General features: G+C 44.1%; 1 protein-coding gene across 2 annotated transcripts in view; it reads right to left on the bottom strand.

The window, feature by feature from the left end:
- The window catches only part of NRK (Nik related kinase), an 87,134-nt gene that overhangs the window by 30,619 nt on the left and 42,976 nt on the right, over positions 1 to 13,539 (bottom strand). The window contains exons 11-16 of one of the 2 annotated variants that reach the window (XM_063170661.1): positions 11,940 to 12,012; positions 11,341 to 11,536; positions 9,844 to 10,008; positions 8,948 to 9,106; positions 5,738 to 5,887; positions 487 to 618 (exon numbers count right to left, since the gene is read on the bottom strand). In XM_063170661.1, coding sequence (XP_063026731.1) covers positions 487 to 618; positions 5,738 to 5,887; positions 8,948 to 9,106; positions 9,844 to 10,008; positions 11,341 to 11,536; positions 11,940 to 12,012 — 875 coding nt within the window. The remainder of the gene's footprint in view (positions 1 to 486; positions 619 to 5,737; positions 5,888 to 8,947; positions 9,107 to 9,843; positions 10,009 to 11,340; positions 11,537 to 11,939; positions 12,013 to 13,539) is intronic. The other variant, XM_063170662.1, reaches the window with a different exon arrangement.

The raw sequence follows: 13,539 nt of genomic DNA, 5'->3' as shown, positions 1-13,539 counted from the left end.
ACCAAATCCCCACACCCTGTCTCCCTGCACGGTTGATGGGAAGGAGGGAGGGGCTGAGGGGAAATAAGGTGTTTTAAAGGCTTATTTTACTTCTCATTATCCTCCTCTGACTCTGTTAATAATAAATTTACTTTATACCTTTAAATTTGAACCTGTTTTGCCCTTAGAGTGTCTTCTCCCAGTCCTCAGCTCATGAGCCCTTTGTTAATTCTTTTCCCTCTCCTCTGCTCAGCTGAGAGCAAAAGAAGGTGAGTGAATGGCTTTCGTGGGTGCCTGGCATTTGGCCAGTGTCAAACCACGACATACACATACACATAAACCCACACCACCAACCTCCTTGTAAATTTGCATCTTTCTTTCTAGATTAGTGTGACCCAGTTTATACACAAGGAACGAGATTTTCAGAGTTTCACGAAGTGCAGAGTGCGGATACTACACAGTGCAGTGCAATCAACCCCCAGTACAAACACCCCGAGTTTTACCCACCTTTGGGGGCTGCTCTTTGCTGTGGCTCATGCTCCAGAACACCTCGTCCTGCCCAGGGCTGAGTGGAGCTGTCACCATGTCTGACAGGGAGCTGCTGTGGTACACGTCCTTACTAGCCCGGAAATTCTCACACTTGGAATAAACAAAACACGTGGTGATGAATTGCACTTCCCTGCCTACCTAACAGGCTGCAGTCTCAACAGAGATCAATGGTTCTGCCTTGGAGATTAAACATTTACTAAGTGTAGCAGGAATATTGTGTCTGGATAGAGCCCTACTCACCTTGCTCACTGTGCAGTGAGCTATTCATTTCCAGCATGTTAGCACAAATATCCCAAGGTGAAAGGTACAACAAAAAGAAATAGTAAAAACATCTATTCTCTGTGTATATATATATACACACACACCTTTCTTAAATCTGTGGAGAAGCAACTAGGTCACTGGCAATGCACAGGCAACTAACTACCTGGATGATGCAAAAAATGCTGTGGAATCACTACGTTTCATTCAAACCTGGACAATGCTTCCACTGCAGGATTTCCATAGTCTAATCACCATTGGAACTCACCTCCCCTAACTTAGATACTGACTTCCAAGCTATTCATTGCATGGCCACCACCAACTCACAGTCAGTGGAGGCAAATTGCCTGCTGCAAAGACTTCTTAAGTGCTCCAGTGATTATGAGGGGACCCTGGTCCTCCTCTGAAACAAATTTTTCAATTACTTGAAAAAAAGAAAGATCAAACTTGAGAATGCAGCAAGAAAGAATGTAATTATGTTCAGATTACACCCTCATGGGTGGTCAAGTCCAGGTGATCCCATTGCAGCCACCTGTGTTTAAAACATCTGTAAAGGCATCCACTTAGAGCACTAGGATAGCAAAAACCCCAATCACAGCAGAGGAAGGGGAAGGAATCAAGTTACTTCCTTACAAAGTCTTCACTTAAGGGGAACAAGAAGTAAGGGGTGCAAAACTCAAGCTAAAATATTCAACATTTGGTTCTCTGATTTTTTCTGCTTGTAAAAGAAGAAACTCAGAGTTAAATGTGTCAGCTGAGAGTACTGCCTCCCTGAAATGAGAAATCCTCTTGGACACAAGACCAAGACAGAGCACACAGAAACTCTGTCTGAGCTGGGCCTGTCTGCAGGGCAGATTCTGCTATGCTGGAATCAGTTTGATACTACAGAAATAGAAGTATTAGAGGAATGCCTGAAGCTGTACCACTCTCTGCTTCACCTTGTCTGATCTCCTATGCAATGCTGGTCCAGGGCTCTCTGGGAGGTGCCTCTTCCTCAAACAAACAGCAAGATCAGCACCTCCAACACTTGGAGGCCTAAGAATGAAGCTTGCAATTTTTTTAATGAGTCAGAGTTCAAACTCCTGTGTCCCAACTGAGTTACTGCACCTTAGAGGCACTTGCAGTACATTTTCCCCAAAGAATTACTCAGATGAGTATTTTATTGATTTATCAGGTAAGTCCATACAATTCTCCAGTTTATCCATCCTAAAAAGTAAATCACTGTAACTAGAACTTCACACAGCTTTCAAGAAGATAATGGGATTATGAACCCTCTGTAACTGTACAAGACTGAATTCCATGGGAACAATGTTCAATGTCAACTAAATACTGATAGGCAGTAATTCCAAAACTAGATAAAAGATGTCAAAGACGCCTCATTGCAACCTCCCAGACCTGTATGGCAGAGTCAACTGCTAAAATCAGTCCTCAGAAGTTCACTTGGTTATTCAGGTGCTTTTCCTGTCTTTTTGGGACAATATGTTCTGTTGACTCTCTTTAGAGAAAACAGCTTTTTCAGCAGTTGTAACATATGTCCTTTCAAAATACCTTTTTGTCCAACAAGATTGTTTCTAATAACAGTTTTTAGTTAACCAGAATTATTTGAGCATCAAAGTGCTCACCTGAAGAGATTCATTGTGGGTACAGAAACAGATTTTGTAGCAGGTGTATTATTATCAGAATATAGGAGGATTTTCTTTTCCTTGCCATTTTTTCAATAAGATACATATATTTCTTTTTAAATTCCAGCCTTTGAGTCCTGCTGATTACCAGAAAACTATTTGTGTTTAAAAGCATGGATAAGCTTTGCTGAGTCATTATATAAGTGAATCCAAACTCTGCCCAGTACACCAGCTCTATGCAAAGCCAGGAACAGACACCTGCTTCCACAAGCAAGCCAAAACCATCTCAGATAACCCCCATAATCAGTGTTTGATATTCTCCTTAGGTTTGTATAGGAAAAATAATTTAAACCCCTCCACCTAACAATGATTCTAGACAACTGAGATTTGAACTTTAAATTGTTTTTCTTGTAAGTAATATCTAAAGAACAGCAGCTCTCCTCAAGCACAGAAAGCATTGGTAGAGAAAGTGTTACCTACTGTGTGTCCTCAAACCATAAAGGGACATGTAGCTGAGCTAAGAGAAAGAACACTTTGATTCACAACAAGATAACATAAGGTGATACAGCACAAAAGACTCATTACTAGAGTTAGTTTAAAACCATTTAGAAGCAAGAAGTTTTGAAAAGAGGCTGTGCTGCTTTTTGGAGGATGCCCAAGTTACTAATTTGAACTGAATCTACATAGAGGAGATAGATTAAGTGCAAGTGCTGTTAGGAGACAGCATAAGGAAAAGGAATTTCTTAAACTTCTGAGCAGGTATTCTGGGATACTAGGGCACTCCATGGCTTTACACACAGCTAGCTCTTGTAATATTGTTACACTTCTTGTTCAGATTCAGTCACATCACCCCACACAACAGACAATATCTACCTAGCAAATCCTATAGGAAAACTACAAGAGTTAATTAAAAATGGAGCTAATTTCAGATGTGAGCTAAATTTTTCCACAAGTCAGGCAGCAGGAGATGCTGGGCAGAAGATCAGACTCAGTGACTTTGTTCAAGAAGCCTCTGTGGAATTCTGCAAGCAGTCCAAACCAGCTCATCCCACACCAGCACAACCAGAGAGCCAGATCTGCTGTGTACTGCAGCAAACACAAACCTGGAACAAAGCAGGTGGAATTGTACACTCTGACTCTCACATTTCCCACAGTAGACAGAAAGGATGTAAGACATTGAGAAATCACGCTCCTTTCACCTCAGGAGCTGTGTAAAGTTTTTCCGTGAAATAATTCTGAGAGAGATATGGGCATCCAGGACATGCCACAAGATCTCACAGAATATGAATGTTGAAAATAAGAAGTAATTTTTGTCTGAGCAGAGCAGTGATGGCAAACTCTCTGACAAACCTGGCTGGAAGTTCTTCAGTGCAGGATCTCTGATGAATTCAGCTTGCATTTTAACTCCACAGTTGACTTTTATTTTAAATCAACTAGGCACCCACATACTGAATTTCACAAGTGTATTTTTGTGTTTTTTAATCTCCAGGTTTTTAATCTCCAGGTGACTACCTGACCCATCACTTGTATTGCCTAAACACCTCATGCAGTCAATGCAGGCAGCGTGTCCAAACATGCTGCCATTAGCAGCAACAGCTGCTCCCAACCAGCAAAGGGAAAAATAACCCTTCAGGGGATTGATAAATTACCCATTGAAGCTCATGTGGACTCCATGTGAACACAGCAGGCAGCAGCACAGATTGGCTTCTCCCTGTCCACACACACTGTCAGCTGGAGCTCTGCCTTGTGAGGGGGTACCAGGGCACCTCCCAGCAGAGACTGAAATCACAGCAACCACTGTGCATCACTTGCTGCTGTTATCCTTAAGTAACACCATCACTCTGAACAGCACACATTTTCTGTAGTGTAATCTCCATCAAGAAATGTGAAAGAAGTTGATAAATACTGCTTCATTCCTCACCACTCCCCTCAGTAACCTGGAGAGGTGCTACAAAACAGGAAAGCACTGACAGGGTGCAGAGGAATGACCTTGTCCCAGGTGCAGCCTCTCATCCCAGGAGCGGCTCCCAAGAAGGACAAGACTATCCTCTGTACAGCCACTGTACTCCTGCAGAATCCCAAATGCCCTGCAATCAACTATGGATGCTCCCACTGCTATCACAGGGCTGAAATATTTGCCTCAGGGAAGCTGCCAGCCTCTGCCCAAGGCTAAGCTACAAATGTCCTTCTTGTAGACCTTGCAATAGCTCTCCAGTGATTTGATGCTGCAAGCCAGGCCATCAACTCAGCCCACTAAAAATACTCGTGACTTGAAACAACAAACAGGCCCTGGAAAAAAAGGATGTGAGAAGACAAACATAAATATTTTTCCAGGTAAAAGCTATCAGGTGAAATGAGGCCTTTCTGCTCACAACATCTGTTTCTGGTGATTTTTCCATCATCACCAAAGAGCAAAGCAAGCTGAAGAGGAAAGGCACAGGGAGGCTTTGACTCAGAGACATTAAGAGCCAGCTATCATCCACTTCCCAGACTCCGAGACTCGCTCCAGGGCACGAGCCAAAGCAGGATAAGGGAGAGCTGCTTCCCCAAATCCTCCTGCTGGGGAATTTCAGCTACTCTGATATCTGCTGGGAAAGCAGCATGGTGAGCGGAAGGCAATCCAGCAAACCCTGGAATGCACAGAGGGTAACTTTTCCAGCCAGGTGATAGGCAGCCCTGCCAGGGGGGATGCTGGTTCTGAGGGTCACCAGCACAGGGGAGCTAATCAGTGAATTCAAGGGTGGAGCAGCTGGGGCTGCAGTGATCACACACTGGTGGAGTTCATAGTCCATAGTCATAAGGATATGGCTCAGGCAAAGGGTGAAGTCAGAACCCTGAATTTTAGGAAAGTAAGGAAAGAAATTTTTATGATGAGGGTGGTGCAACACTGGAGAAGGTTGCCCAGAGAGGCTGCACATGCCCCATCTCTGGAGACATTCAAAACCAGGCTGGACAGGGCTCTGTGCAACCTGATCTAGTTGAAATGTGCCTGCTCGTGGCAGGGAGGCTTGGCTAAGTGACTTTTAAAGGTCCCTTCTGACCCAAACCATCCTATAACTCTGTGACCTTTCATGCAGGATGTTCACCTGAAGCTCATGACAAGCCAAAACAACAATGAGTTTATGAAACATATAGGATAATACAGTCTGATCTCATAGTAATAACCCATAATTACAGCTATGCTCAGAGAAGCATACAGGCCCATGCTGCTGCCTGGTGAGACAGTGTGACATGCACTGAAAGCAGCTGAGCTGCCACCAATAACCCACCCTCCTCTGCAGCCTGTGGTGCCTAGAGCCACCCCTGTCCCTCCCCAGGCAGTGCAGTACCTGCACGAGCAGGGCTCTCTGTGGGGCAGGCGTGCAGGGGCTGGAGCTGCTCCCGGATCCCGTCCTGGGCTGCGCGGGGGCCTCGTGTCCCAGCGCCGCCGGCCACAGCGGGGGCTGCGCGCTGTCACTCTGCTTGGCTCGCTCCTCGGCCTGGCAAGGACAAAAGCAGCAGCACATTGCACAGAGAGCCCCAGTTCATGGGCTGGATGCTGTTTCATGACAGCACAGAACACATCACCTCCAATGGACCTTCCCACCAAGGAGGACAGCCCTGGCACAGCACAAACCACCATCTCCTCTCTATTTGCAGCCCTTCCTCCTCCATCAAGTTTCCAAACAGAGCAAGGAGAAGGGCTTGAGTTTCCATCTGCTGTATTCTAGGCCACTCCTTTGGCTGCAGGCTGAGATTTTAGCTGGGAGGAATCATCTGTCTATACTTACTTATCTTTGACAACATGCAGCCTCTGTTTTGCTGTGCATTAATTACCCCCTTCCACAGCATTGACATTACTGCACTTTGCTTTTTACCTTAAAACACTTTCAACACTCTGTCTTTTGGTATGTTACTTGTGAGAAAGACTGAGGAACATGATCTAGAAGGAATAAATTTCCTGAGGGCATTGCTCATTACAAAAGTCTTTATCCTGTGGTTTTGACTCCACTATGCTTTTCAATTCTGTTCAACATGACTAATTCCCATTCTCTAATGTAAATCTTCAGCATATCCTCTGATTCAACAGCCTGGAAACAGCTCTACGCAGTAAACTAGAGATTAATGCCATAAAAATACCCTGTATCTGTGTTAGGGTGGGCATTCTTAACAGTATCTCCCAATATATCTGGATGTTTGTGCCTGTATCAGAAAGGTAAGCATATTCTTAGCACAGCCTAGAAACTGCTGAGGACATGGAAAATTATTCCACTTTGTCTCACTGTGGAAAAAAAGAAGACCAAAACCTAATAAAAAAACCCAGTTACTAAAACAAGCAACCACAGCCAAACCACGAAATTCTAACTCCAGTGAACACACTCTTGAGGCCACATTTTCATTACCTACAACTTGTAATAATGAAAGGCAAATTTTACTATAAGAAGGAAGAAAATGTAAAAGCCAGAGATGATAATTCACCCCTTAGCTCTGGGCTCAAGGAACTCCCAAGAGAGGGTTCTGCACCCCCAAACATTAAACTTGAGGCTTTGGAGGGCTTTAGGGTTTTTAGTTCGTTTTTAATGTCTCAGTGAAACTATAATTCTTGTGCTCTTCTGTGTATTGATGACTGGTCCTAGAAATGGGAGCCCTAAAAAGTACAAACGAACTCACTGTTGAGTAGGCTACCACTGTCCCCATACAGGTACCTCTCAACAGAGGAGCTAACATCTCTGTTGCTAATGAACTGGAAAAGTTCAGCATCAACAGGAGCAAAATCTCTGACTTATCCCTGTTAAAAACAGTTACAACTTTAAAGCACTTTTAGATCACTGCAAATAGTTAAGACTGCTGACAAAGAAGTCTCAACCAAAAAAGGCTGTACCACCAATTATGAATTTAGTGGAAGGATCTGTGACTTCCAAGAAGTTCTGAGATTAAGTAAATAATATTGTACAATATCCTTAAAACTCGAACATATTGTTGCAGCCATGACGACAAAAGCCTCATGCTGTGAACTTAAAAAGCAACTAATCTGCAACTAATTACACTAAATTAAAAGTTAACAGTGACTGCACACTAAATTCTTCATTTTGCTATCAAGGAGTAATTTACAAAACACATACCAAAACAAGAGATGAGTATCTAAGACATTATTTTATTGGTTTTTTGTCTTCTAACTACAGTAAAGTAGAAAATAAATTAATCATCAGAGTTGCATTTTCACCCATTAAAGGCCTAGAAAAGGCAAAGCTTTTCTATTGACTTTGATGTTGTGTATTTAGAAAAAGCAGCTTACTTCTCTGTCCACACTCAATTTGCTCCTCAGCTGGAATAAAACCCAGCCCTCCATCATCAAACAAATACTGGTTTCAAGAGCAGTTCATTCAAATTTCAGCAACGATTTGCTTAATCAGTCAGTACAATAAAGCCTTTAGAACCAGGGCATTTGTGGTTTTGACAGTTAGGTTGTACTTCAAACAGAATTACTCTCGCTTTCACAAACTGCTGCTCTAACAAGGAGCGTAATATCTTTTGTTTTCCTAACTTCATGCTGCTGCTTAGCTGATTGTAGACTCTATTCAGTTACTCAAATTCATCATTTCACCAATTCTAGCAGTTACATTTAAGTATTTATCAGTGCAGGACATTTCAGCTCAGGGAATAGTTGCAGCACACACACACGAAGATGACAAAGATGGCAGCAGCAAGGTGTTAAGAAGCTGCACTGCATTTCTCCTATTTACATGTGCATGAGCTGCCCTCATGCCTCTTTGGGCATTTTGGGAAGATGACTGCATTTTGCCATGACTGCACTGAACATCAGATCCATTCTTCTACTGAGGAGGCACCTGTGAGCTGCTGAGATTTTGACCCAGACTTTAGTGACACAACAAATCACACACCAGCTGTAGAACTGGGTTGACCAGTTGGGATTATATCAAAAAAGCATGCTAGGAATGAGGGGATGGAAATGGACCCAGAGCTTTTCATGGCATGGTGACAGTGACCAGAATGAGTTGGTGGGTAGAAATACTGTCAGAGTTAGCAGAGGAGGAAAATGGATTGCAGTACAGGCTGACTGTATGTGGCTATCCCTGATCCATCAAACCTTATCCTGGGACATAAAAACCAAGAAAAGGCATCACAGGCTGCTTGCTGGGGCACAGAGCTCTGTGCTCAGGGGGCAGGATGCTGTTCTGTGCCTGGCTCAGTTCTGTGAACCCTAGCATCAGGCAAAGACCTCTATTAAAGCTCAGGTGGTATTACCTTATTTCATGCCTCTCTGAAAGACAAGGGAATGACACCTATTGACCAGAAGAACCTCATTTGTCCACTCACCAATCAAACACTTCCCTCAACTCAAACAGAAGTGACAGAACAATACTTCCTTTCCCTTATCCTCTGAATATTAATGGAAACTGAAGACTGCAGCATAAGTGTGTAGAAAGACAGGTCAAGCTCCAGATGTAGGTTTAAAAATCAGTCTGCTCTCTGCTTCAGCATTCCTACAGCATCATAAACTACAAAGCACCAAAATGCTGCCCTGGCCAAGACAGTACCTCTTTGCTTGTGCTGCTTGATGGAGGATGCACTCCCACATTTGAACTCTTGGAAGGCTCCTTCTTCTGCTTGTGGTCATGCTGGAGAGACAGCAGCTGAGTCTGGTCTTTGGGGAGGGTTCTGTGCATCTTCCTGTTGTGCTGCACATCTTCCATCTTCTGAAAGCACAGAGTGATGGACCTCAGAGACAATGATGCCTTGGAGGGCAACCAAGTTGCCTGCTGGAAATTGTGGCTTTTCAAAGAACAGTGACCACAATTCCAGCAGGGCTGACAGAAGAGTCAGAACCCTGAGTAACAGGAAGAATAAAGTGGCACCAAACACTGTTTGGCTTTTTAGAGAGCAGGTCAGAAAAACATATTTGTTCTTTTTACTTTTACTAAAACCAGAGGTCTTTAATCAAACGCTGCATACTTCTGTTTGATTACAAATCAATTTGCAGCTGAAACATTAGAAAAAACATTGTGGTCAAGGTGACAGACTTGATAACGACAGTTCAGTGTTAAAATTAACCTCTGCTCCACTGTTTTTGTGAAAAAGAAATGGTCCTGGTTACAACATGAATGCAAAATGGGGACTGGAGATGTAAGCTTAGGTTTAGCTGATGCTGGAAGCTTTCAGGGTAAAGGAATTTCAATCAGACCAATTCAGCACAGAGGAACAGCAGGGACAAAAGTGGGAGAGGCAGTGTCCCTGCTGTAGATATGGAGGGTGACTCAGTAACATCTAAGTCAACTCAAAGGAAGGCTGAATCTGAGAACAAGAGGCAGTAAATGCATTAGTGAAGTTCCTCCTTGGTCCATGACTCAGAGGATGGGAACACCCTCAGGGAACTGAGAGAGACATCAGATACAGAACAGGGAGCTGCAAATGTCAGCAAACACCCTCTTCATACCTGCTTCTTTTCCAATTTCCTCTGTCCATCTACTATGAAGTATTCATCTTCCACAGCCCTTTTGTCTTCTTTGCCCCTTTCCTCTTTCCTCTGACTGACTTTCACCTCTGGCCACCTCTGCTCACACTCCTGCTGCCTCCGTAGCTCCTGCTCTCGCCGCTGGTGCTGGAAGAAAGCCAGGGAACAACATTTTACTTTACTTTAGTACCCACCAGTTACTCATGCCAGGGCTCATAAATCACAAGGCTCATTTCCAGCTCTGCAGTCACTAAAGGGGGGACACCTGACACACCACAGAGCAAAAGTGGGCAGGGACAAGCTGCCACCACCGTGACTGCCAAACCTGAAGTGAAACCTCTGCCCTTTTGGCAGCCCAGGGCAGATCTGTTATTTATGAGCCATGTGAGATCTCTCTGACAGCTGACAACTAATCTAATGACAAATGTCTTCCCAACATTTCAAGAAGGGAGGGTTTTTTTTTCCCAGTGTTCCCATTTTGCTGGAGCAGCACTGTGCTTCACAGGTGTCAGCTCTGAAGTGTTCACACAATGCTCAAGTTATGTCAGATACAAGAGAGAAGAGACACATTGGTGATTTTTGTGTTGTGCCACTGCAAAAGCGAAACTGAGGGGCTGGAGTGTGTCCAGAGAGGGGCAGCAGAGCTGTGGAAGAGTCTGGAGCACAGGTTTGATGAGGAGCAGCTGAGGGAGCTGAGGGTGTTCAGGAAAGGAGGCTCAGGGGGGACCTTACTGCTGTGCACAACTCCCTGACAGGAGGTTTTAGCCAGGTGGGGGTCAGGCTCTTCTCCCAGGTAACAAACAAGTGGTGCCATAGCAGGTTTGGATTGGATATTAGGAAAAATTTGTTCACTGAAAGGCTGGTCAATCATTGGAACAGACTGCCCAGGGAAGAGATGGAACCACTTCTCCTGCAAGTGTTGAAAAAGGTATGTGGATGTGGCACTTAGCACCAAGATGTAGTGGTGGACATTCAGTGTTGGGTTAATGGTTGGATCCTAGAGGTCTTTTCCAACCTTAATGGTTCTGTGATTTTATGATTTAGCTCTGCCTCTAAGACAACAGTGTGTCAGGCACCTGAAAGGGCAATCAGCTGCCTTTTAATATCTCAAACAAAAGCAGGGCCAAGACTCTGGACCAGATCAACAGACTGCAAACTGGGGAATACACATGAGGAAGAAATGGGGATCTCTCACCCCATCTACCAGGGCGACCACCACCAAACCTACTCAAGCAAAATGCCCTTCCCCTTCTGCTCACAGAGCAGGGCAGGTTACCAGCAGCAAAAGGACAGAGCCCATCTAAAACCAGCCCATCTAAAAAGCGTTCAAAAGTGACACAGATCTCCCAAGGTGCCAGACTTGATCCAGGTTGAGCTGACAATTTAACACAGCCTTCTTGCCCTGCAAAGCCTACTCCCTACAGGCACATTTTCCATTTGTGATGAGACATGGAATAACAGCACAAGCCAGGCCCCTACATCCTCCAGCCTCCTCCTCTGCTCCTTCTGCTGCTCGATGCGCTTCTGCCGCTCTGCCAGCAGCTGCTGCTTGTACTTCTCCTGGTCCTTCGGCTGCTGCTGCTGCCGGTGAGGGTCTGAGCGGTTCTTGTTCTCCTGCTGCAGCCGCAGGAACTCGCGGCGCAGAGTTGACTCCCCCGGGAGATTAACGATGGAGCTGAAACAAAGAGCAGGTTTCTACATGACAAAACACAGCATTAAAGAGAGAACAGAGGTGCTTTGAGAATGTTTGCTGTCCTGTGTTAGCAAATCATGATGTATTTCTAGCAGGTGACTCTACAGCAACACTTGGTGTGCTGCAAACCAGCCTGAAGCTGATTATTGGGTCCTTCATTTGAGAGTTTCCCCCCTACTGCAAGGAAAGTAAAGCAGCAGCCTATTACAGGCATTTCATACTCAGCAGTTATGTTTGACAGCTACAAAACAGTTAAAGCTACTAAAGGGGACCTAGGGGACTAGGGATTCAGAGCAAGTTAAAAAAGCTGCTCTGGCTGAGAAGAGCTGCCTTCAATGAGAACAGCTTGGGCAGTCAAATTTTCTATTTCAGTAATAAAATTAACCTTGGTTCTCCTTCGTCTTCATTCAGCTCATCATCTTCCTCCTCACTTCCACTGTAATCATAGTCTGTTTCTTCTGAAAAAGAGAATAAACAAACACCAGAGGAGGATGCTGTTATTTGAGACATGATCTTGAATTTTATCTCTGAGCAATCAGCCTGAACTACAGGCTAAGGAGGAACTGGAATTTAAAAGTCACATGTTGTAGAGGGAGGCTGAGGGAAGGCAAAATATCCATGTACATAATTCAAAATCTAGTTCAGGTAATGATTCAGGGCAGCCCCTTTACAGACATCCACCTTTTCCCATGACTGACTGCATTGGTTTTGCAAAACTAACCTACTTCCATAATCTGAAGCAAATTAGGCTAAACCCACAGAGAAACCCAATCCCCACAGCACAACCAGCAGAGGGGTTCTCAAAAACACATTTAGGTAGGACATAAAATCTTACACTGCCCTGCTCTGCTGTCATGGCTATGCTGAGGCCACCAGTAAATCCAGGTTTCCTTTTGTATCAAAGGGAATAATTAGGTAAGCAAAAAAAGAAAACATAAACTAATACTAGTTTTAGCACAATGTTTTAAAGGCTGACCGATAGTTTTAAAGTTCTCTTCAAGACTGACATGAAGGCAGTTTTTATGGGATAATTTCAAACTGGTCCTACCCTGCATTGTTGGCTGTAGTACATGCTAAATTGTCACTTCATTTTTCTTTTGAAATTACTATTTTGAAGTGTGTAGTCTGGCAATTCCATACTATTCTCCTCTTCAGAGGAGTTTTGATTAAAAATAGTATTTTCAGGTCAAAATATAACTATTTATGAAGAAGTGGCACCTTTGCACTCCTCCACACCTCTCAAGGGCATTTGTGAGAAATTCCAACTCACTGTCTTTCCATTTCAGTGTGCTTTGAGATTCACAGCTGAAAGAGGTGGCAGAATTTGCAACTACTACTGGAGTCAGTAAATCTACTTTGCAACAGCAATTTCATTTTAGATGCAAATATTCCTGTTTATAAGAAACCTTCCAACACCACAGTGCTTTTCCAGTTTGCTCTCAGAGTCCCTGATCCTCACAGCATTTCTGGCAGTATAAAACACGCTGAAGGGGAAAAGGGGAGAGAGGGCAGAGCCATTGGTCAACAGGCCACTTGTCTCTGTCCCCTTTGCACAGCCCTTAGTCTGCCATGCACAGGCATTTTCACAAGTATCACCCCAATTCCTGCACTCTTCTTCCAGCTTTTGCTCTGAAGGGTAAGGCTGGCATTTGGAACAAATTTTCTTCATACATGCTGTGAAGGAAATGATTCATTATAACATCTGCATTTTACTGGAGCTTGGAGGTCTTTTGTGCACTCTATTTCAAAACACTTAAAGAGCCCTGCTGCCCCCAAAGAACTCACAAGACAAAATTATATGGAGATCCAACAGGCAAATCAATTGGATCTGGGACAGAAATACGAGACAGAGAGACCAGGAAACACTTGTGGCTCAAGAAAGCAGAGACCCAGACTTCACTAGGAGTCCTTGGTCCCTGCTAGCACCAGGGCTGCTCTCAATAACTCAAGCTTCCAAGGACTTTAGCACTAAAACACCATTAAGG

This window comes from Melospiza melodia, chromosome 16, assembly GCF_035770615.1.
Source record: "Melospiza melodia melodia isolate bMelMel2 chromosome 16, bMelMel2.pri, whole genome shotgun sequence".
Lineage (NCBI taxonomy): Eukaryota > Metazoa > Chordata > Aves > Passeriformes > Passerellidae > Melospiza > Melospiza melodia.
The sequence above is the reverse complement of the archived record's forward strand: the minus strand, read 5'-3'. Positions and strand labels throughout refer to the sequence as shown.